Here is a 24,031-nt window from a genome sequence, read left to right as displayed (position 1 = left end):
GTAAAGATTCTGGCTTCAAACAGCATAACTATTCCACCAACTACACGAGCCCAAAGGCTCTGACTTTTCACACCAGAGGAGACTTGACTTGCATCTTATAACTACAAATTATACACTCGGGCCTCTGACAGCAGGGCCATCTGTCAGTTTGCACAGATATAACGCTCTCATCTTGGCTCATCTCATATACTGCTTCATTGTTGTGCCAGATTAAAAAATACTAGATCCTAACAATTTAAATGGACATGATCACACCCAGCAGGGTGCTCTTCACTGGAAGTCTAGTGCCTGAGTGGCACGTCTGCTTCCGACCTACCCGTCTTCTGACGCTGCAGTAGAGATTTCAGAGTTCCCCTGGGTGTTCATTTTGATTACTTGGACAATAGTTTGCACTTCGAGTGGCAGGTGAAGATAACAGAAGAGGAGAGAAGTGTGACTCTTACACCCCCCCCCCCCAACGACCCCCCCACCCTCCGCACACCCTCACCATCTGCCCCAATTCCAGGAGCATCCCTGGAAACATTTCTGCTCTTTGAGGACTAGGAATCACCGCCCTCCATCCCTCTGCGGTGACTGCGAGAGAATGAGACTAATTCATGTAATTCATATCATCTAGTAGTGAGCAGATGTTACCGGTGCAAGTTCCGTAATAGGTGTGGGTGGAAGTAGGAGTGCAGGGGTGAATGCTAGTGCCACAGCAAATGCCAGTGCTGGTGCGAGAGAGGATAATGATGCCAGCCCCAGTGTGGGTGCAGGTGAGAGTTAAAGTGCCAGTACAGGTGCCAGTGACAGCGCAGGTGTGGGCGAGGTGATAGTGAGCTTACTGGTGCAAGTTCCAGTGCATGCGTGAGTGAGGTGCAAAGGAGCTCACTTTCCAACCTCATCGCAGGTGGTGCATGTGGCAGTGAGGCGTGAGTGAGGCTGCAGGTGTAAAGTCCCGGTGGCGTTATGAGTGCAGGTGCGAGTGAATATAGTGATGTGTGCACGTGCCAGGGCAGGGCTGACCTCTGATGACCTTGCAAGGGTCTTTGCTCCATCACTGCTGTGTGTTCCAGGTTGGGACACTACATCCTGCCTCTGAAGTTTAAGCCAGAAGAAGCTGTAAAGAACAGCTCGGGCATTACTCCTGCTAACACTTACGGGAGTTCAGATACCTTATAGAAGTTTGGCACACAATGAGAATGCCCTTGAAAATATGCAACAAAAACAAACAAAATAAACTGCAATTTACTGGTACCGCCGAACCACAGCTATTCTTAATCACACTGGCTAGAACCATAAGCTACGTGTACAATACCGTCATGGACAGGAAGGAAAATTTACTTGGAAACTAGCGCATACGGAATGTGGCTCAACATTTTATAATATAAAGAGAATTGCTTCCTTTTATCCCTAAACGTTCTCAGCGACAACCTGGTTTTAACATGCAACTGCTGTGATGTTCCTTTTGCTGAATAATCAGTGAAGCATTTCCGTTTCATTACAGGGCATGGCCACGGGGGCTTGGGAGTCCAGGGACTAACCATTAATAGAAAGCGGGATGTCCTCGTACTGTTTCTGCGACATGTGTTTCTGCTGTGTATGCGAGCACATACTGGCCAAGGAAGGACTTGTCACAGTGAGCTGCAGAAAATCATCCCTCGCCACTAACTCCATCCGGTTCCGGCAGAATCACTCGCCACATGGCAGGTGCTGACTATGGCAGGTTGGTTCTTGGATGGGAGAGCTTCACCATCAGACTCCACCGCCAGTGTTGCCAGATTTTGAGACCCGTCTCAAGCCCAAAGCTGTCCAAGTTCAAGCCCAAATACAGCCCAACACAGACCAGTTTCAGCCCAAACATCAGCCCAAAGTTGCAACCTTCAATTTATGCAAGAACAGGCAACAGGAAACATTTTAAGCACAATCCTAATTTCTATTCAATCTGTGTATAGTAGGAGGAGGTTCAATGGCAACCTTGGCACTTCTATACTCATGTTCCAATTCTGACAGTAACTACTGATTTTGAGGATCAGTCCCCATTACGATTAACTGTTACTTTTGTCACAATAAATTCAAACCTGGGAGAGGATGTGGCGTAATGACCACAGCTGCTGACTTTAGAGATTTGGTATCAGGTTCAGGTGTCGGCGTCACATCAACATCATGTGACTGCGGGCAAATCACTTAACCTCCCCATCCCTACCAGAAAATGATCTAGATTTCAATGCCATTGAGGGAAACAGGAGCTTATTTACAAGCCCCCTTCACCGCCGGTACATCACATTTTATGATGCACTGGTAGCGCAGAGTGCAGACCGATATGTACGAGGCCATGGAAAGCCACTTTGCGTGGCTTTTCATGGCCTCTTAGATATGGTGTAAGGCAACGCAGCACAAGTCGCTGCATTGCGTTATACTACGTCACGCGTTTCCCCATGCAACACCCTTAGGTTTTGCGAATTTCCAGATTTACAAGGATCTGTAAATGTGAGAATGTGTCAAAACAGTATGCCCCCCCGGTGAAGTGTAACAAGGAGAAATATCTTTATTTCTCCTTGTTTTCATCTTTCTATGTGTGCTGCATTCTTCAGCACACATAGAAAGAGGAAAAAGCCTCCATGGATTGTTTTTATGCAGGAAGGTGTCCCTTCCTGCAAAGAAACAATCCTGCCAACAACACTGACACCCTTGCACTATGGTGCTATGATTTGGAGCAAGGTTTTTGAATTTGTTCAAACTCTTCATGTAAGAAATATGCAAGTACTGTAAGAAACTCAGATCTGTAGAGGTAATGACAGTAATGATGAACATAGCACTTACTAATTTTCTTTTCTTTTATAGCTATAGTCCTCATGTCAGAGTAGGAGTATGTAGGATGTCAGAGTAGTTTACATCACAAACTTATTACTATCCAAAGGAACCCCTGACTGTGCTTCAAGAGCCCATACTTGAGTCGAGCCAAGAACATATTTGGAATGCACATCCTGCAATAAAAAATGTGTTAGAAAATAAGAAATTTTCACAATTCAAAAAAGTGTAACACATGGAATCATTTCACCTTAGCACATCAAATTATATCACACTACTGAAAAGTATTTATTACAAGTGAGAGTTTTTAAACATAAATTGAGAAGCACTCCTGCCCCCTCCATGATGACAATGCTATTAGTGTACTAAGAGGCAGGTTATGTACCCTAAATGTGGCCTAGATTCTTAAAATAGATGGCACAACCATGTAGGCTATTAAATCAAACACAAGAAAAGTTTTTTGTAGAGCGTGCATCCTGTAATAAACGTATTCAAAGATGTTCTCATATGCGACAAACAACAAAAAAAGGAGGCTGGCTGAAATAGTGTTTGCCTAAGATTACACAATTTTGTTCAAGCAGGGAAACTGGCATTAATCCCACATTTCAAATTTCAGACTCTGCAATTTGGCCACTAGCTGGTATCTCTTTGTAACAGCAAATGTTAACACTTTGCTATTAAATCTTGGAGAACATTAGAACCCAAATTTTATGTATGGCAGTTTTACATGGCGCGCACCATTCCTCAGGCCATAAGAGTGTTTCACAATAAACAGACACTAAATTACGGAATAGATCTCTCCAGCAGGATAATTAATATATTAACTAACCTGAAAACTGTTGAGTACACAAGGACTTGCAGACTCAGGCTACTGGGCATGTCAATCACCTTCAATTCCCCTCAATGTCTCCCCTCGCAAGATCTGGTCCATGTGCACGAGCGCTACTTCCAGGGCAATTTAAGCTCAGCTTGCATCACGTGACAGTGTCATGTGTGCTCAGCGAATCATGAGAGCATGCTAAGACTGGTGGCCTGGCAACTCTGATTGACTGCTATGATGATAATGCCACCCACACTGCCCAGTGAGTGACTGCAATGCCAAGGCCAGGAGTGCTGCTGAACTTGCGCTGCCCCAGCTTCACTAAATGCGCACAATGGGCTAATATTTGCCCAAAAAGTAGCCACCTGCCATTTGAGTATTTTATCGCACAAATGGGAAAAATGTCACCCATTTGTGCGGGAAATAGCCCAATCTGGCAACACTGTTCAACACTCTGCAGCCCAAAGTGTACCAAAAGTAGCCCAAATATAGCTCAAGGGTGCTACACTCAGGAACAACTGTCTTGGGAACTGTTATGTAGGCAGTCTATAAAGATTTGTAGCTGGACCATCTTATAGAGATGGTGTATGCTGCATATCTGACCCAACTAACTGCTTATTTTGTTTCTAGCGAATGCTCGCAGCAGCACTGTCAATTTTCCCATGTTTATGTGTGATGTGCTGCATCTGTTTACATTTTTTCCTTGAATTCTGGGACATGTAGTCTTGTTTAGACTATTATAAAATATGACTACAAGTCCCATAATTCAAAGAAAAAACCTGAACTGGACCAGTAAATCACACATGTAACTGGGTAACATGGCAGCAATGTCATACAGAAGGCCAGCCAATGAAGCGCTACCCAGGAGCATACCAAAGATGCCATAGGTCAGGGTGCAAGCAAGGGAAATGAGCCCTTTGACTGTAGAGGTAGTACAGTAAAGCAATTATCAGGCATCAGTGGGCCCTTCAGGGCTTTGGGTCCTGGTGCCACTGCACCCATGGTACTAAACCCCTTGCTGTACTCCCTTTCTTATCCGTACCGGTGTTTTTAGTTGCAGTGTTTTTAGTAACTTTTGCTCCATTTGAACAAGAAACAAACTTTTTTTGTTAAAATCTGCAGATTATGCAGCACATGATGGACTATGTGGCAAAAAGCGCAAATCTAGATAAGAGCATGGCCTGCAGTTGGATGAGAAAGGCATCCGACCGATGAGCTGAGTAATTGGGTTTCCCTAATACAGCTTCCAGAGGTGCAGGTAAACCCCAGTTGTACGGGGCAGAGATGCAACTGACCTCTGATGGCACCGAGAAACTAGTGTAGAGATTGGTGAGGTCCTGGGAGCTCCATGGAAGAAGCTGCTTCACTGGAAGAACTCCGTAACTGGCATGTGTCTAGGCTGCTGTTTTGGGCCTGTGCATCTGTTGGAGGAACGAAAACAAGGCTGACCCTCGAGTGCGGTGCAGCCCCACTGTGCAGTACAACAAATGAGCGCACAGGTGGGGAACAGGGGATCTGGATAGACTACAACTATATCAATGCCCTAAAATTGACAGCAGACAAGTCACCCTACTACATAGCAGAGTGGTTGGGGGAGTTAGAGAGCAGGTACCACCCAGCCCCTCATTACAGCTTTGGTAGGGCCCTCGCTGTCATCACACCTCCTCGGGCACCGCCAGGGGTTTGACTTCTGCCACCTACCTCTTGGTATCAGTCCTAGACAAGTTTGCATTTTCAATGGGTAACAGACTGGTATCATGTACCTCAGCCTACTCACTTCTAGACATTTTATAGGAGTGCTCCCCAAATCCAGCTCCATGAGAATGCACCTAATGCACCAGAAGAAGCTTGTTTGTTGCTGCTTAACATTGCTTCTGATTCCCCCACATAATCCTATCCTTACATGCCGAGAAGGCATTTGTTGCTGTACACTGGCCTTTCCTAAGCAAGTCCTTGGTAAAGTTCAGGTTTAGCCCCACATGTATTGCCTGTATAGATCTCCTCTATGGAAACCCATTTGCCAGAGTCAGAGTAAACAGCAAATTATCCACTGACTCCTCCATTGAGAGGGGAATGAGACAGGGATGCCCTCTGCCGACGACATCCTTTTGTATGCTACTAGACCGACTGAGACGATATTGAGTATATTCCAGATATTTGACAGACAAGGAGCCCACACTAGCTACCACATCAACAGGGATAAAACCAGTCTCTACCCAACAGAAGGACACTTTATGACCTCTAATAAAGAAGCCAGCCTAGACCATAATATAAAGGAGGTACTTGTAGACTTCCATGGGGACGTTGAAAGATGGAGGACTCTGCCTCTGACATTATTAGGAAGTGCGGCCTTGTATAAGATGATCACACCCCCGAAGCTCCCGTATGCTCTCCAAAATACCTACCATAAGATCCCAGATGACATCTTTACGACAATAGATACTGAGGTCCGGACGCTGGTATGGAATGGGGGCACCCTAGAGTGGCACTGGGGATGCTGCAGAGGAGTCAGGACAATGGGGGCATCTCCCTTCCCAGTGTCTGAGCATACTAGTGGGCAGCGCACTTAATAATAATTAATGACTGGGGGACTATGCATGGAAATCACCCAACATATGCACTGGAGAGGACCCAGTTTCAGACACACTCATATTTGCACTATCTATATGGGGGAAAAAGGTCAAAGAAATTGCTAACAGCGACCCAGGTGACCACTGACGCCTGGAAAGGGGTAGACAGACTGACAAAATGGGGCAGGAGATTGACCCAGGAGACATCCTATGCGTGGGTCCATGTTTGAAGGAATTTGGGAAGCAGAAAGGTTTTGGACAATGGGATACTATCGGAATCTCAAAGCTGAGTGACCTCATAGAGGAGGGCAAACTGATCCCCTTCACTTCCCTACAGCGGGAATATCATTTACACAAAACCCAATATTTTAAATATTTGCACTCGAAACTCGTCTGGCAGACAGAGAAGATAGCATCAGAAGACATCCTGGAATAAGCACCCTTAGAAGGGAGGCTCCTCCAAGGTGAGATAGCGGAGAAAGTGGTCTCATGGACATATAAGACTATTCTCGGACAGTCTGATGAAACTGAAAGCAATATGGGAGGATGAGGTGGGAGAACTAGACAGTACAGCTTGGGAGATGGCCCTGATGCACCCCAGGGAGGTGGCAATCAAATCCCCACTAATACTCATCTAGTTCAAAGTCCTACATAGGATATATTACAACGGGGCATGCCTACACAGAATGAGTAGGGCAGAGGTCCCTAACTGTCTGAGATGTAGAGACGAAGATGGGCCATTCCTGCACACACTATGGTCTTACCCCCTAATACATGCTTATTGGACGGTCATAATAGAGGAGCTTAATAAGATACTGGGCAAAGGCCTATCAATGGACCTCAGATTTGTACTGTTGAAAATACACACAGAGGAAGACATACCCAGACGCAAGCTCCTCTTTGACAATCTGGGTCTTGTGGTGGCGAAACGAGATGTGGGCAAATATTGGGGTGCACCCTCAGAATGGAGAGTTAGGATGAACCTATATTTGGTCGCCGAAAAAAAGTTACTTATGAGACAAGAGGATGCCTGAAAAGGTTCCATAAAGTATGGGGCCCCTGGCTCAAATATAATAACATAGATGTAGGAGGAGAGGGGGATGGACCCATATCTCAGTACCACCCTTGAGGAGTACTGTCAAGGAAAAAGGAGTCCCTGACCAGATCCAGGTGAAATGTGATAGACATGCATATACTGTAATAATGTGTCTTTTACAACTCAACACATTGGTATGTTACACCCTAAGATGCAATGTGGATGGATGTGCTGTTTGCATCTTTTTTTGTTCTACAGAAAAACGAATAAATATATTTTTTAAAAACACTGATTCTGATTGATTGAGTCCATTACTGACAGGGATTTTTACTTTCTCATTCAGTAGTTTTTTTTTCTTGCTGTCTCCCCTGTCGTCTCCCTCTCCTCCAGGCCTTCTGGCTCTTTCTGCTTGTAACTCCCTCTATAGGGATGTCTGTCCACCCCTTAAAAATTGCTTACTATGTTAATTGACCTGTCAAGATATATTTATCGTACTAATGACCTGTATTGTGCCTTCTTCCAATCCCCGCTGCTTGCCCATCTCGTGTCCCACTCGCTGTCGCCAGACAATTATGTGAGCATCACTAGAGAGGACCACATGTTGGGAGTCAGGAGTACATGTTTAGATTGGGCAGAAGTTGTGTGCTTCCATTTAAAAAAGTGCCTGCCCTCCACACTGCTGTGATCATTTTATTTAACCAGCTGCCTAAACTTGAATTTTTAGGGACACACACACAACACTGGAATGCTATTAAATTGTCTTAGATAACTAGATCATTTATGCTGCTTTTCTCTGGCAGCAGCGCAGATGTTAGGATGGCAGTCATTAACCTAAATGGATTTTGGGGTCTAGTTTAACAGTGCAATTATCACCTGACCCTTTAATCTGAACCCAATATTATTCTACAGTTCTCTGCTTCCACACAATTACATATCTATTCCCGTTCTATTCACTTGTAATGCTTCACATTACCATACAACAGAGGTTCTTAACCTGTGGTCCGCAGACCTCTGGGGGTCCACAAGATTTGCTCAGGAAGTCCGTGGACCAGTTATAAGCACTTCACATGTTTTATTGCTCCCTGAACTCCGGCAATGGGGATGCACACTGAAGCTTCCATGACTTGCCTGGTCAGCCTGTAGGCTGTGACACGAGCAGTGCAGGAGAAGAATACCCTGTGGCGGGTAAACAGCCTTTAAAACGAGGTCAGAGCCACACATAGCCTACAATGACTCAATGACGTTGAATGTATCTTTACCACGAATGTCTCCACAATGATTTTTTTTTACCACAAATATGACTTTATAAGGTCAAATAGAGTGAGGGTGTTTTTAGGGTTTAGGGTGGGCAAAGGTTTTTGGGTGGCAAGGGCATTTTTACTGTTTCGGGTAGGTATGGGTTTTTGGATGGCAATCGTATTTTTAGGGTTTAGTGTTGGTAAGGGTTTTTGGGTGGCAAGGTTATTTTTAGGGTTTAGGGTGGGTATGGAGTTTTGGGTGGCAAGGGTATATTTAGGGTTTAGGGTGCGTTTGGGTTTTGGGGTTTATACTTACCTGTAAAACATTTACACTTTTATGGTAAAGGCATATGCATGGTAAAAACAATTGTGGTAAAGACATTTGTTGCAAAGACGCGTTCATTGTAATAGAGTCGTTGTAAAGGCATGCGTGGTTCCGCCACATACCACCCTGCAGCTGCTGGTGAGTCCACGGCATTAACGGATCAAATAACTGCAAAGAAAACATAACCAGATCCAAATGTGAAAAAATCTGATTTCTTTGCACCAAGGATAAAATCAAATGCAGACTATACAAAAGTGTGGGAGAGGATATAAGATGAGGAGGAAACTGTCCGTTGTGGCGAGAGTAGTTCATTATGGCTGTGCTGCGTGAATTACAGCAAACCACATCCAGCGTCGAGGAGCCGCTCTCCTTCATTGAGTGTCAGGGAAAACAGACTCATAGGTGCAGAAGCAAGTCAGAGATTAAGGCTGATGTAGTGATGCTAAAATCGTCCGAGGCGACACGTAAGCGTTTTGGAAAATGTAAAAAACTGTGTGTCTCCAGCTGTAGTGCTGGGGGAACCACATCTCCAATTCTCCAAAGACTCTGAGAAGGCTCCAAATATCCAAGTGCTGGAATTTGTATCCAGTTCTGAAACATACATGGGTGAGCCAATAGATTAACAGAGAAAGCTGAGCCGAGGGTGGGGTGTGGCTGTAAGAGTCCCTGCACAAGACGAGCCCTGAAAATAGCTAGCTTCTAAATCATGCCACACACATCGTGTTAAAATACCATGTTTCTTTAAAATTCAAAAAGGTGTATTTCAATAACATTCTGTAGTGTTTCACCTTAGTGCATCAGACAGAAGTATTAAAAGTGAACATTTTTAAACATACGCTGAGAAACATTCCTGCCTCCGCCCTGATGACAATGCTATTAGTGAACTAAAAGGCAGGACAGTTATGTGTACCCTTTATGTTTACTAGATTCTTATTATAGCTGGAGCATCATTATAGCTGTGAAATTAAACGTGCTAGGATTTTGTACAGCACACACCTTGAACACAGGTATTTGAAGGAGCACTCATATGTGTTAATGAACAAGAAGGAGGTTTGGTAAAATAAGGAATTTGCCTAGGATCACAGAGTTTGGTCAAGCATGGAAGCTGGGATGGATCAGACTGAAATTTGACCACTATATAGTATATCTTTTTGAGATCAAATCCACATTTTATTTAGGGCACTTTTACATAGTGCAAACGTTGTCCAAGGACATAAGCGTTCTTCTTAAGAGACACAGACTGCAAAATACATTTTGTTTTTATGGCATAGTGAGAATTGCATGAGTCTGAGCTGAGGTCCGGATTTCAACTTGGTTCTTCATGACAGATATCCACAGCTATAGCCACATGTCCACCATTGCCCCTGTGAAAAAGCAGCTTGTTTTGGGCTCGAGGTTCTGAGAGCACCTAAAGCTTAGCCAGGTTTCTGGCTTGCCTTGCTAAAGCTTTCAGTGGTTCTACTATTGGCGTGTGTTAATGGTTTATATACTTTTTGTGTATTATTGTTTAGAAGTTCAAGTAATATAAATGGCTTGGGGGGAGGGCTGTATTCCAGTAGTTATTCAGAGAGGGTTCTCAAAGCTAAAAGGTATAGAAATGCTTCTGTACAACATTACTTTAAAGCCAGACCTATTGACATTGCCAATGCGTGTTTATTTAATAAAAAATGTTCTCCCACTCATAACTCCTTACTTCATAGACTGAAAGAAGTCCCTATAGATGGCATCACTCTCAGCTGGATTTCCTCTTACCTAAACAACACATAATACCAGATTCATGCACTCCTTTTCCTTCAAACGCTTACGGCATAAAACAGGAGTGCCACAAGGATCTATCATCTTACCGCTACGTTTTAAAACATGCATGAAACCACTACTAAATTTATCAACAGGTTCTGATAACTACGCAGATGAAGACCATACAGAGATAATTCTAAAACTGGAAAACCCCAAGGGCATGGGAACATCCACATATAACACCTGCCTCAAAGATCAATGGATGATGCAGAATCATTTCAAGCTGAATGCTTTAAAAAAGGAAATACGGACCATCAGTGAATGGAAAAATTATGACCCTATATCTTTCTGCTTAGATAAACTGGGACCCATACACAAAATATCTATAAACCTGAGAAAATCTTGGAATCTTCTTGGACGCTCACTTTCCATAAATTCTCAAGTGGACAGGCTGTTTCAATCAACTTTCTGCACAATGAAAACACTTAGACACGTCTTTCCCCATCTTGTTTCCTAAAAAGGTACACGCAACAGCATCACTCATCCTTTGTAGACTTGACTATGCAGACTATACAACAGCTTTCCACTCTCAACTATCAGATGGCTACAAAGAAACCAATACTCAGCAGCAAGACTACTTCTAAAGGTAAGTATATAACTACTCATCTTTCGAGCCCTGCAGGTTCTACACTGGCTCCCAACAGCATGAACATCCTCCTTCAAACTGCGGTGCATCACGCACAGAACTATAAATGGCAAAGGACCAATATTCATTCAAGCAAATATCACAAACTACTCCTAGCCCAGGAATTGATATTCCAGACAGGCAGTGTACTAAATAATTCTGTTTACAGGAAGAACACAATGGGTGGCACTACTTTTTCCATTCAAGCCAGAAAACTATTGAATTTGCTGCCTGCATACATCAGAGCCACTGAGAACCACTTACATTTCAGAAGGATGGGTAGGACCTGGTTATTCCAAATAATAATCCACATGGGGCAGTTTCTGGCTACAGGCACATTCCCTCCAGGACCCTCTAAGATCAAAGAAGAGTTAAATCAGAAGAATCCCTTTAACAACAGCCCCTAATATCAGGCAGAACCACATCCCCCTAGAAGCATAACACCCATGCCGTCCCAAACAAATCCATAAATAGAATGATCATGTGACTCCCAGCGATGACACACATAAAGGGCCTGCTTTCTAGACGTGCCGCATAATGCAGTATCTCATAATAAAACCAAGTGGAACAACTTTAGTAATATTCAACAGGTGTTAAAATGGACAGACTGTATCAACACAATCTACATCCAAATGGAACAACCAAAGACACAACAGCATGTCGCCTGCCTACAGGTAATCAACATTCAACCTTTCCTTCTTCACTTTAGACATTCCCAGATTGCATCCTATCTCAATATCCTCACCAAGCAATATTTCAAAAAATCCATGCCTGAAAATTAACCTGATTTATAGCTATGAATTATTCTCTCTCCTATCATTCCATTTGAATGATATTCTACTTACGCTCCACCCTCTTCGTGCCATAGTGCCTGTACGTGTACCTTACTCTGTCACATGCCTGCCAGTCTTACTCACTATACTTTAGTAAACTAACAAAGCCTCTTACAAATTATAAACTCTCCTTTAGAATAACCATTCCTGCAATATCTAACCCTTTCTAGCCTATAAACCCCCCACTATATTTGCTTATCCCATTTTTCAACCTGCATGACCTCACTCTAGCAATCACGCCTCCAATTAACCTAATTTCCCACCACAAATTGTAGGAAATGCATTGGTTTCCTCCGAGCACAACACTAACCCAATAACCAACAAATATACAACAATAACTGATAACCCCTGGATTAACCACTAACTAAGGATCACAGAGTAGTGTGCTACCTGCCATAAAGAATTTCAGCCCCTTGTCAGGGGTAGTAAGTGCTAAATAAATGTAACAACAATCAAGTTAAGAAGAGAAAATACAACACAATGGACACACACTCAACATCCCTACAGCTATTTAATGGCATGCAGAAGCTGTAAACCTGTCAGATCGTGCAGATGGATCCCTAGTCAGTTAAGTCTCTTCTAGGTCTCTTCCACCCTGAGGGACCACTGATGTGCAGATCTTGTACAACAGAGTCTCCATTAACCTACTGTGAGCTTTGGTGACAGAGGCTGCAGAAGAGGGTAAACCTCAAGCCGCATGGGAGTGTCCACTTGTAACTATTTCACCCATTTCAAGCACAGGAGGGCTCCTACATATGGCAATTTTAGTGACACTGTGGTCTTTGGATACTCCCTGTTCAATGTGGAGACCTGTAGTTAAACAATCTGAAATGTGTGAATGAAAGCCATGGTAGGGGAGCCTATGCTGAAAGTATGTCCTGGGTGTAGATTTCTTCTTTTAAGCCTCTTTTAAAGTGCATGCATACTGTCAGATAAGTAACCAGAGTAACAAGGACAGTATAATTTGCCCAAGATCAATCAATTTGTTAAAATTAGAGCTCAATAATCGTAATGCAGCACGTCTTGTTCCAAAAGCTATGTGAATAGACAATGAGAGTGTACATTGTCTGCCTGCCTTGTGATATAATACCCAGTCCAGGGTGTTTTTTAACCACAAACTTTCTAACAGCATTTAGTTTGATTCTAAATGCTTCCAATCTTGGGGACAGAGGAATAAGTTTAAAACGTGATTTCTAAATAGCACACAATTTAGCCAAATTGGGAGGCCGAGATTACAAACCATGTCTCCTTGTTACACTGTTTCCAACTAGACCACAACTGGAGTGGCAGTGAATCTGATGGAAAGGCGAAGGGTCTACTTCCCAGTGGAAACTGCATCATGGCTGTTTATAATTTATTATGTGGTGGTATCTGTCTACTTATATGAATGTCTTACATTGTTAAAGGTCCTTTCAATACTGTAAGGAGATAAGAGATAAACCCAGGAACACCGCCGGCTAGGGTGAGAAAAAATAACAATGAAATAGCTAGTAGAGAACACTGACAGCTCATAATAAACCACAAAGTGCAGAGCGGAATGGAGTACAATCACTCACAAGGAGAAATAGGAAAACGCATACAGCAGATGACTATCCCTCCAGATATAGCCCTCTCAGGTATCGACCCTCACTGCCTAACACTAAAACCACCCACAAAAAGCCATTAAGTGTGTACATAGTTAAGTTAAAGTTGAAGCTGTTATGTGAGCATATAAAACAAATGGGTAACAAAGGGACAAGGAACTAGACACTCAAGGAAACAAATATAGAACCCTAGAGCTAACGGGCAACAGAAACCGGATACAGACCTAGATGTGAGTTAAAACACGACATAAGACATATGTGAACGCATGCAAAGTAAAGTATCCTTTTAAATGTTGTGAATAACGTGAATTATATGTTCCCATAAATGTAACTGTGAAAAGTAAACAGCGAACTATTAATGAAAATATATTTAAAAAAAAAAAAATTATTTAGTTAGAGCTTTTGTGTTTGTAGTTTTGTACTTATTTTATAATTAGTTAGTGTTTTCTTTGTTGTTTATAAACAACAACAAAAAGTGATGGCGGTGTGCGTGGGGTGGCGCTTGGCTGGCGGTGTGTGTGGGGTGGCGCTTGGCTGGCGGTGTGCTTGGGGTGGGGCTTGGTTGGCGGTGTGCGTGGGGTGGTGCTTGGCTGGCAGTATAGGTGGTGTGGCGCTTGGCTGGCGGTGTGCGAGGGGTGGCGCTTGGCTGGCGGTATGGGTGGTGTGGTGCTTGGCTGGCGGTGTGCTTGGGGTGGCGCTTGGCTGGCAGTATGTGTGAGGTGGCGCTTGGCTGGCGGTATGGGTGAGGTGGCGCTTGGCTAGCGGTGCCAGCCAAACGCCAGTCCACACACTCATCAGCTGGTGTGATTGCTGTATCAGGCATGTGGGCGTATGAAAGTGATGGGCCCTTGACTGGCGCTGTCCGTCGATGCGAGTGTTGTAATGTGCTGGGCCCGTGGCTGGCGGCATGAATGGTCTTGTGCATGTCATGTATGAAAGGTGTGTGAATGGACTGTAAAGCGGTTGGTGCCTTGCCGTGGCTTTACAGCTCACGAGCTGTGAGTCATTGGTTCAGTTTTTTGGCCTTTCAGTTATTACCAGTGCATTTCACTTTTGTGAAATCTCTTGTTAATAAAATTTGATCTACTGTACCATCACTCACCCTCGTGCCAAATCCAACCATTATGTGTGGTACAAATGACAAAACCTGCTCTGCTGTAATCAGGCGTCGCAGCACACTTGTGACACGCTAGGTGTCTCAGGTGGGACCCCGATGATGAAGCATGCCACCAACTTGGTTGGTGGGTGAGTGTTCTTTTTCACATAACCTAAGTGCGTTTCTTTTCACAATTTTAGTGTTTGGCACATCACAGACGTATGTGGACACATCAAAATGATATACTACAAAACTACCTGTGTTTGGGGGTGAGGGGGCACCTAGGTTTTTGGTCCTGGGTGCGGCCTTCATCTAGGGAAACCTACCAAACCCAGACATTTTTTTAAACTAGACACCCCAAGGAGTCCAGGGAGGTGTGGCTTGCGTGGATCCCCCAACATTTTCTTACCCAGACTCCTCTGCAAACATCAAAATTTGCTTAAAAAAGCATATTTTCCTGACTTTCGTTTGTACGATCACCGCTCCAGCACACAATTCCTACTCCCCAGCGTTCCCCTCAGTCTCCCAAGTAAAATGAAACCTCACTTGTGTGGGTCCCCAAAGCAGAGTTAGCCTAAAGATGTATAAGAGAAGAATATGTGCTTATCAACTCGCTGTGCTATCCCCATAATCTCTAAAAGTTTGTGGCCTTTTTCTGTTGCAGGCACCTGGCCCACCCACACAAGTGAGGTATCATTTTTATCGGGAGATTTGGGGGAACGCTGGGTGCAAGGAAATTTGTGGCTCCTCTCAGATTCCAGAACTTTCTGTCACCGAAATGTAGGGAAAACATGTTTTTTAGCCAGATTTTGAGGTTTGCAAAGGATTCTGGGTAACAGAACCTGGTCAGAGCCCCACAAGTCACCCCATCTTGGATTCCACTAGGTCTCTAGTTTTCAAAAATGCACCGGTTTGGTAGGTTTCACTAGGTGCCGGCTGAGCTAGAGGCCAAAATCTACAGGTAGGCACTTTGCAAAAAACACCTCTGTTTTCTGTCAAAAAATGGGATGTGTCCACGTTGTGTTTTGGGGCATTTCCTGTTGCGGGCGCTAGGCCTACCCACACAAATGAGGTATCATTTTTATCGGGAGACTTGGGGGAACGCTGGGTGGAAGGAAATGTGTGGCTCCTCTCAGATTCCAGAACTTTCTGTCACCAAAATATGAGGAAAACGTGTTTTTGTAGCCAAATTTTTAGGTTTGCAAAGGATTCTGGGTAACAGAACCTGGTGAGAGCCCCACAAATCTCCCCATCTTGGATTCCCCTAGGTCTCTAGTTTTAACAAATGCACAGGTTTGGTAGGTTTCCCGAGGTGCCGGCTGAGCTAGAGGCCAAAATCTACAGGTAGGCACCTTGCAAAAAACACCTCTGTTTTCTGTCAAAAAATGGGATGTGTCCACATTGTGTTTTGGGGCATTTCCTGTCGCGGGCGCTAGGCCTACCCACACAAGTGAGGTATCATTTTTACCAGGAGACTTGGGGGAACATAAAATAGCAAAACAAGTGTTATTTCCCCTTGTCTTTCTCTACATTTTTAACTTCCAAACATAAGAGAGTGTGTAAAAAAGACATCTATTTGAGAAATGCCCTGTAATTCACATGCAAATATGGGCACCCCGGAATTCAGAGATGTGCAAATAACCACTGCTCCTCAACACCTTATCTTGTGCTCATTTTGGAAATACAAAGGTTTTCTTGATAGCTATTTTTCACTCTTTATATTTCAGCAAATGAATTGCTGTATACCTGGTATAGCATGAAAACCCACTGCAGGGTGCTGCCCATTTATTGGTTCTGGGTACCTAGGGTTATTGATGAACCTACAAGCCCTGTATATCCCCGCAACCAGAAGAGTCCAGCAGACGTAACGGTATATTGCTTTAAAAAATCTGACATTGCAGGAAAAAGTTACAGAGTAAAACGTAGAGAAAAATTGCAGTTTTTTTCACCTCAATTTCAATTTTTTTTTTCCAGTTGTTATTTTCTGTAGGAAACCCTTGTAGGATCTACACAAATTACCCCTTGCAGAATTCAGAATTTTGTCTACTTTTCAGAAATGTTAATGTTTCTGGGATCCAACATTGGTTTCACGCACATGTCTGTCACTGACTGGAAGGAGGCTGAAAGGACAAAAATCGTAAAAATGGGGTATGTCCCAGTAAAATGCCAAAATTGTGTTGAAAATTGTTTTTTCTGATTCATGTCTGCCTGTTCCTGAAAGCTGGGAAGCTGGTGATTTTAGCACCGCAAACCCTTTGTTGATGCCATTTTCAGGGGGAAAACCGCAAGCCTTCTTCTGCAGACCCTTTTTCCCATTTGTTTTAAAAAAAATGTTTTTTTCACTCTATTTTGGCTAATTTCTTGGCCTCCTTCAGGGGAACCCAAGAAGGCTGGGTAGCTCTAGAATCCCTAGGATGTTGGAAAAAAAGGATGCAAATTTGGCATGGGTAGCTTATGTGGACAAAAAGTTATGAGGGCGTAAGCAAGAACTATTCCAAATAGGCAAAAAAAAGCCTGGCACAGGAGGGGGAAAAGGCCTGGCAGCGAAGGGGTTAACTATGTGTGCCAGGATAGTGTGCCCTAGTACAGATATACAATTTTCTTCACCTTATTTCCCTTTTTTTTTTAATTCTTTTAATTAACTCACCTTCCTCGTGGTCAAATTTTGTTGCATAACTTGGGCTATGGTTGGGGGTTTTAAGTTTTTTGTTTGTGTTACTCTGTAACTGTTCGTTATTTTGCTAATTTGGTATTGATCTAACTGTATATCCAGCCTTGAAAAGGCCCCAGGCCTGCTTGGCCATTACGGGGTGAAACACGTGTTGGCTGTATGTCCAAAGAGTTATTTGGAGAACATTAAAAGAATTAATGAGATTGCATCTTAATAAAGGACTGAATTTTTGCATGTAATAAACCTGGGAGCCTTTATCTATATCTATTATTGAATTAACATAGGATCAAAAGATTTTGGATTCTCAACTTTGGCCTGTACTACTGACAGTTAGTTGTTTTTATGGGTTAGGGATATCCCATCCTTCAGGACAGCTGATCATCTAGATTACCCATTATTTTAGGGTGGGCCCTGTCAAGGACTGTCATCCCTGTGCCCTACAAAGCTATTACAGATAAAGCACTGCCCCTAGGTCAGACATGAACTTGTGCCTACCCTGGGGCCAGTGCATTATTGAAAGACAGACTGGCTGTTTGAACTAGCTGATCCATCTTTGCTTTGCATGTAACAACACTGCCTGCATTTGTTTCAAAGTGGGGTAGAGATCCTCCCTGCAATCAGGTGCATTAAATAACTGCACCCTCCTGCATTGGGTGCCTGGGGGATCCATGGGACTCCCTACATCCCACTGAGTGGGCACTTTATCTGTGTGGCATAGTCACTTCGCTTCTGACTCTCTTTTTGCACTGTGCCCGTGTCTCCATTATGGCGCAAACACAGAGGCAATGTACTCATTTGTATGGGTCATGCTCCTTCAGCATAGCCACGGCGCCATCAGTGTGTGCTGGCATGATCTGTGTTATTTAATGGGCCACACAAGCGTTTGTGGCCCCTTTTGCAATACCAGAGGGCCCTTCGGGTGAAGAAAGCAGGCACACATGCCACATGCCTGTTGCTCTGAGGGCATTTTATGTAATACTGCAAAAGATTTTTAACAAATGCTTTGATACATTATGTTGTAATGGGACTTAACTGGATTCTGTGTTTGGTCATGATTTGTTGTTTTCATTCAAAATCAATAAAACAATTATTCACTGTTGCGTAGTTTGCTTTTGACATGACGGGATTTTATCACTAGTCACAAAACTATGCTAATGTCATGAACCAACCCCTCTTGGCATGGTTATCCCTCATCTTGGATGAGACATACAACAAAGGTATTTATCCAATGGCGTTTTGCTGCAGCAATGGGTAAGTGGAAAGCGAGCACTGACAACCTTTTGTCTCCACCAGCACAGAGGACGCAATACCAAAATGCAACTACACAAGTGGACTTGGCTAATAACACGGAGCCTGATCTGGCCAATCTACATCCTGCAACTCCCCCCATCCCTAAGCCCCTACCCCCTCAAGACTGTTGGTTTCTCCTGCGGTCCTGGACATTAGTTTCCTTTTCTGGAATATTGCTGGAGTGAGTGGAAAACAGAATAATAAAACCTGGGAGGCCATGATCACCAAGAATCAGATTGTTTACAAGAGACATGGTCCCAGAACAACATGCATATTAGGGTTTTTTTAATTCGATTTTTAACCCTGCAGTTGCATCTCCATCTGGTCACCATAGTGGAGGTCTTCTTACACTACTGAATACTGCTGTAGGAGCCAGAATAGTGAAATCCGTTACTGACTCAGTCTTTTTTCATATCATATGTCTGTCATATGTCTGTCTTTGACAGGGATCCCTCTTGAGGCATTAGTTAACTTTTATCATAATAATTTTTTGAGCTGAAATGTTCAAATTATTGAGTCTCTTGCCCAAGCGTTGAACATCCTTCTGTCAAGTCTTAATGAGGACTTTGTTATTGCGTAGGGGAGGACTTTAATTTAAGATTATGTGCAATCGCTGATGAACACATTTGTGGGGGGGAGGGCTTTGGAACAAATCTGTGTAACCTCTCGCATTTCTTGCATACTACCTGTAGCGATAAACTGAATAGGCTGATTAACAAATACGATTTGATCCTTACTGTGGATCTTGCAGCTAAGTATATTCTAACAAAACCAGAGGATCCATGATCGATTACATACTGCTGCCTAAGGTGTGGGCAACGAAGGTGTGCAAATGTGATATTTTAGATAGTCCTTTTAGTGACCATAATCCTTTGCTCTTAAGCCTAGGCTTAGGACTTAGTACAGAGGCACAAGCAGTGGATACCCAGATCGAATTTACTAGAAACTAGGGGCATATGGCAAAAGTAGCAGGATACTGAACCCAATCTCTTTCTTGAATCGCTACAGGAAAGTCAGAAGGAGTAGTTTGAGATATGTCAGAGTCCAGAGTCTGAGTCCATTATGGTGTTGAGGGCGTTTGGTAACATTTGTAAAAAGATCTCTGATCAGCTAACAGCCCCAAGATGTCGAAATAACACAAAGCTGCATAGTTGGTTTGACAAAACCTGCTCACAAGCACACAGCAAGCTTAAAAATGCAATCAAAATATGACCCAGGGACCAGGCCGTGATTAGTGTGTGTAGGAAGCACTATAAAGAGGCAATTAGAAGGTGGAAAGAAGAGATTAGAACAGAGGCCTGGGGACAATTTGTTACAGCAAGTGAAAGGAATGACACAGTGCAGTTTTGGAGAGTAGTCAACGCACCTGTGTTCTCTAATCCTTCTCCTCCCCCCACTGATGTGAATGTTCCTGAACATATGTGGGTTATCTACTCCAGTAGTCTCTATGATTTAGCAGAACCAGCTCGTGGGGAGTGTAGTATTCCGAGTGGTGTGGGGAGCTGGGAAGATTCTGAGCTGCCTGTAGTTACTGAAAAGGATGTTATCTCAGCCGTGAGAAGGAGACCAAGTATGCAGGCGCCAGACCCAGGTGGAGTCCCTGTTGACCTTTTTAGAGCAAACGTACTATTCTGGGCTCCAGTACTGGCTCGTGTGCTCGGCTGCATATGTGCTCAAGGCCCCCCATCCTGGTCTAGGGCAATAATAGTCCCCATTTTTAAGAAGGGTGACAGGAGTGAATCCCACTGTTATCTGCCCATTTCGTTGATCAATTCTTCTGCCAAGGTACTGGGAAGAATCTTACTGGATCAGCTTGAGCACTGGGCAAATGAGAATAAAATTCTATCTCCTGCCCAGTAGGGCTTCAAACAGGGTATAGGCACAGTGGATCAATGCCTAAACTTCCACCTAATAATGACTTATTATGTGCTCACCAAGGAAGAATGCCTTTACTTGGCAATTAAGGACCTGAGTCCAGCATTTGACAACGTCATAAGGCAAAAAACTGTTGGAACATGCTCTTAAACAGGGGTGCTAACCCCTCCTCGCTCAGCTGCATACTGATTGGCTGTGTCAGACTTGGGCCAGGAGGGAAGTGCACCCGTTATTTTAAGATCAGGAAGGGAGTTAGACTGGGGTGTGGGCTGGTGCCTTTCCTGTTTAGTATCTATATCAACAACCTCGAGGACCATCTGTTAGGGGCTGTGGCTGAACCTCCTTAGGATAGGGACCCGCCCATTAGCGGGACTGATGTACGCAGATGATTGCGTCCTTAAGGCCGGAACGGGCCTGGGACTCCAAAAACTCCTAGACGCATTTGTTGGTTTTATGTCCGATCTGGGGCTCACTACAAATACAACCAAAATGTATGCAATGGTTTGTGGGTGGCCCAAAAGCAGATCAACTCGCTTTCACGTGAAGGGGAACACTCTTAAATGCGTGACCGCCTTCTCATATTTGGGGATCCCGTTCAACAATAAGATTACTTGGAGGGACTTGAAGAATGTGACAGCAAATCAGCATGAGCAAGCGACAGCTGCTGTGTTCAAGTTGGCATCAAAGCTAGAATCTATGCCCCTGCCACCTACCACCACACTATATAAATCCAGACATTTACCAATTGTTACCTACGGTGCAGGGGTTTGGAGTTATGGCAGCATCCTCCAACTGCAAGCTAGCAGAGACAAATTCCTTCGCAGGGTATTGTCCCTGCCCAACTCTGTCCCTTCTGTATTAGTCACAGAACAGAAAGGGGTCGTAGTGGAATAGCAACCTGTACCTCCCCAAAAGGAATGTTCTAGCAAGGTAGTGGGAAATGTCAGTTTCACAGTATATCAGTATTGCTGGTGCGGGTCAGGTAATAAAGCCCTACTACCAGCGCTTCAAGTAGTATGGGCCCAACACCCTTGTAAGATAAAACCAACACTGCTGCCTCACTACCTATCCATCAGGTCCCCACTTTCTGATATTCCAGTCTGCCACCAGCGTCTCCCAGGTGGGACCATCGAAGTCCCTTGCCCTGTCTCTCAATCCAAGATTTCCCAACTGTAGTCAGATTGGCTGAAACATCCCATAGTTTTCCTGGCAGCCAGTATGGGACAGAGTTACCCATGGATTTCATTTCGGACAGAGAATAATTAAGGTCACGCTTTCCATGAAATATTTCACCCACAGTAGCGCCCACCATCGAGATTTCTAGCTCCACTTTCTAATTCTCCCACTTGAACAAATATCCCTTCCATACAGGCCCCATCGCATGGGGTTTTCTGAAAGGCTCTTTAGGCAGAGCTCATCAAACACCCATATTAAGTTATTATATAAATCTTAACTCACCCATGTCTATTTCCACGGTGGAAGCAACGTCCCAAGATGAAGAAGCGACAAAGGTGTAGACGCCCACAGTCCGTAGCCTGGCATCTGTTCCCCAGGTACCCAGAACAGATACCAACAGGAGACTGGACCATCACCGTGCCCGGCTCTGGCTCTGGGAAGCGCTTGCCCTCCTCACGTAGGATGCTGGCAGTATGATCCGGTGTAAGGCCAATGAGCTTCGGGATGTCCTTTGTCAACAGGCGGCCACCATGCATGCACAGTTGCTTGGTCAAGAAGGCGCAGATGGCTGGATCGGACATGCTTGCATCCTCAGCTGGTATCGGTTCTGCGTCCATTTCAGACACGGTGGCAACACCTGTGAAACCGGAATAGTAAAGTTAGTCACTTTTGGAGTCTTTATACTGCACACTAATACACTCATATATGACAGTTTCTTTCATACAGCTTTCAGTCCCAAGCACCCTAAGCTTTGAAGGCCTAATATAAGAAGAACTTTTCATGCCACATTTAATGCCACCTTCTGTTAGCTTGAGTCCCTCACTCTTGTTACCAAGGACAGTGTTTCCAGTCCTAGGCTTCATGTGCCTACTTAATCCATTCTGTGTGCTGCTGACTTGGTTTTCCTCTTCTAAACTAATTAGACTAACACACCTGATGGCAATGATTTAAAAGCCAGGACTGGATAGAGACCCTGTGATGACATGATGTGAAGTGGTCTCCATTAAAAGTTGATTGGTGGGGCACCCTGGGCTTTCCTTTGACAAATGCTCGTTATCAGGTGTGTTAGATCACTTGGTTCTGTAAAAAAGAGCAAAGACCACAACCCCCGGAATATCTTACTTTTTTTAAAGAAAGGCTAGGATGGAAAAGTGTGTCCCTAGCGGCATGTACTTGTTTACTACAAAGCTTTCCTCTGATTTGGGTTGTCACCTGACTGGTTTTGTAGGGGTATGACTGCTATTTTGGTATTTTAATGTTCACACGACAGTGCTTAATTTGTGCACCAAAGAGTACTGGTGCCCCAAGCTCTGCTCAGAAGCCAGAGGCCGGGGCAATTAGAAATCGGTGCGCCGAAAACTGAGGTTGGTAGTCTTTAATTCACTACCAGACAGACTCTGCCTCTTTTTCCTTCTCTTGCAGGTTCTCGATTTCTTCTTTTGTGATGGTTTTGATGTCTTTCGGTCCTGTGGGCCCGATTCATAAAAGGCCTCACTTCTGGAGGAAGCCCCGCAGTAGCGGTGGCCCCACCGGCTCAAATTAAGCACTGCCGCGGTACAAAACGTAGATCAATTACAAAGCTGATAATTGTTATCCTTATTAGCCACACTACAGACCCTGCCAATCAGGTTTGGATCGCGAGCGACAACAGTTCATTTAACAATGCAATCTCTTCTGCAGACCACGGCCATCCCGGACCAGTCTCTTCTGGTGTTCTTTGCTACAGCCGGCTCTAGGGCGGCTGGTGCGTGGGCCCTTACCTTGATATTTCACTGTCCGTTCACAGTAAGGCGGTCTCTCCCACAGCCCCTCTCAGCTGTCGGGGTCTGCCCTTTATTCTCTATCTATGTTTTGATTCGGTTTTGATCCTCTCCGACTCCAGGAAGTACCGTCTCTCCTCTCAGCCAACCCCTCCCACCCTACTGTCAGCGTTCAGAGAAACGAAACCAATACCGGGGGAGGGCGGAGTGGAATTGGCCGAGTGAAAAAGCTTCTAAGAAACTGCCTGCAAGTACTGTCAAAAGAAAATGCTGCTGTATTTAAAGAGTTGTGAAAAAAGTATGTGTTGTTAGATTTTAGTGTGAAATATGGGAGACTTGTGTGCATCGCTCTTGATTCACAAGTTACAGAGAGAAACAATCATTGGTAAAGCCAAGAGGTCACGCCTACGAAAGACCTATTTGCTTTGCAAATGTGTTTTAGCCATGTTGTATATCAGCGGGCCTGCTGTTCAGGATGACTAAATGTTACCGGCGTAAAGGAGAGTGGCCTGGAGTGGAATGCCATAGAGTGTGATAACGTAGAGT

At 44.2% G+C, this 24,031-nt stretch overlaps 1 protein-coding gene across 1 annotated transcript in view; it reads right to left on the bottom strand.

Moving 5' to 3' along the window:
- LOC138287527 (protein mono-ADP-ribosyltransferase PARP12-like) overlaps nt 1–23,646 on the bottom strand; it is a 271,292-nt gene extending 247,646 nt beyond the window's left edge. The window contains exons 1-2 of the mRNA XM_069228001.1: nt 23,486–23,646; nt 22,008–22,362 (exon numbers count right to left, since the gene is read on the bottom strand). Of these exons, the coding sequence (XP_069084102.1) occupies nt 22,008–22,342 (335 nt within the window). The 5' untranslated portion in view covers nt 22,343–22,362; nt 23,486–23,646. The remainder of the gene's footprint in view (nt 1–22,007; nt 22,363–23,485) is intronic.
- Between the last annotated feature and the right edge of the window lie 385 nt (nt 23,647–24,031).

The sequence above is a fragment of the Pleurodeles waltl genome, chromosome 4_1 (assembly GCF_031143425.1).
Source record: "Pleurodeles waltl isolate 20211129_DDA chromosome 4_1, aPleWal1.hap1.20221129, whole genome shotgun sequence".
Classification (NCBI taxonomy): Eukaryota; Metazoa; Chordata; class Amphibia; order Caudata; family Salamandridae; genus Pleurodeles; species Pleurodeles waltl.
This window is presented reverse-complemented; position numbering and strand designations above follow the sequence as displayed.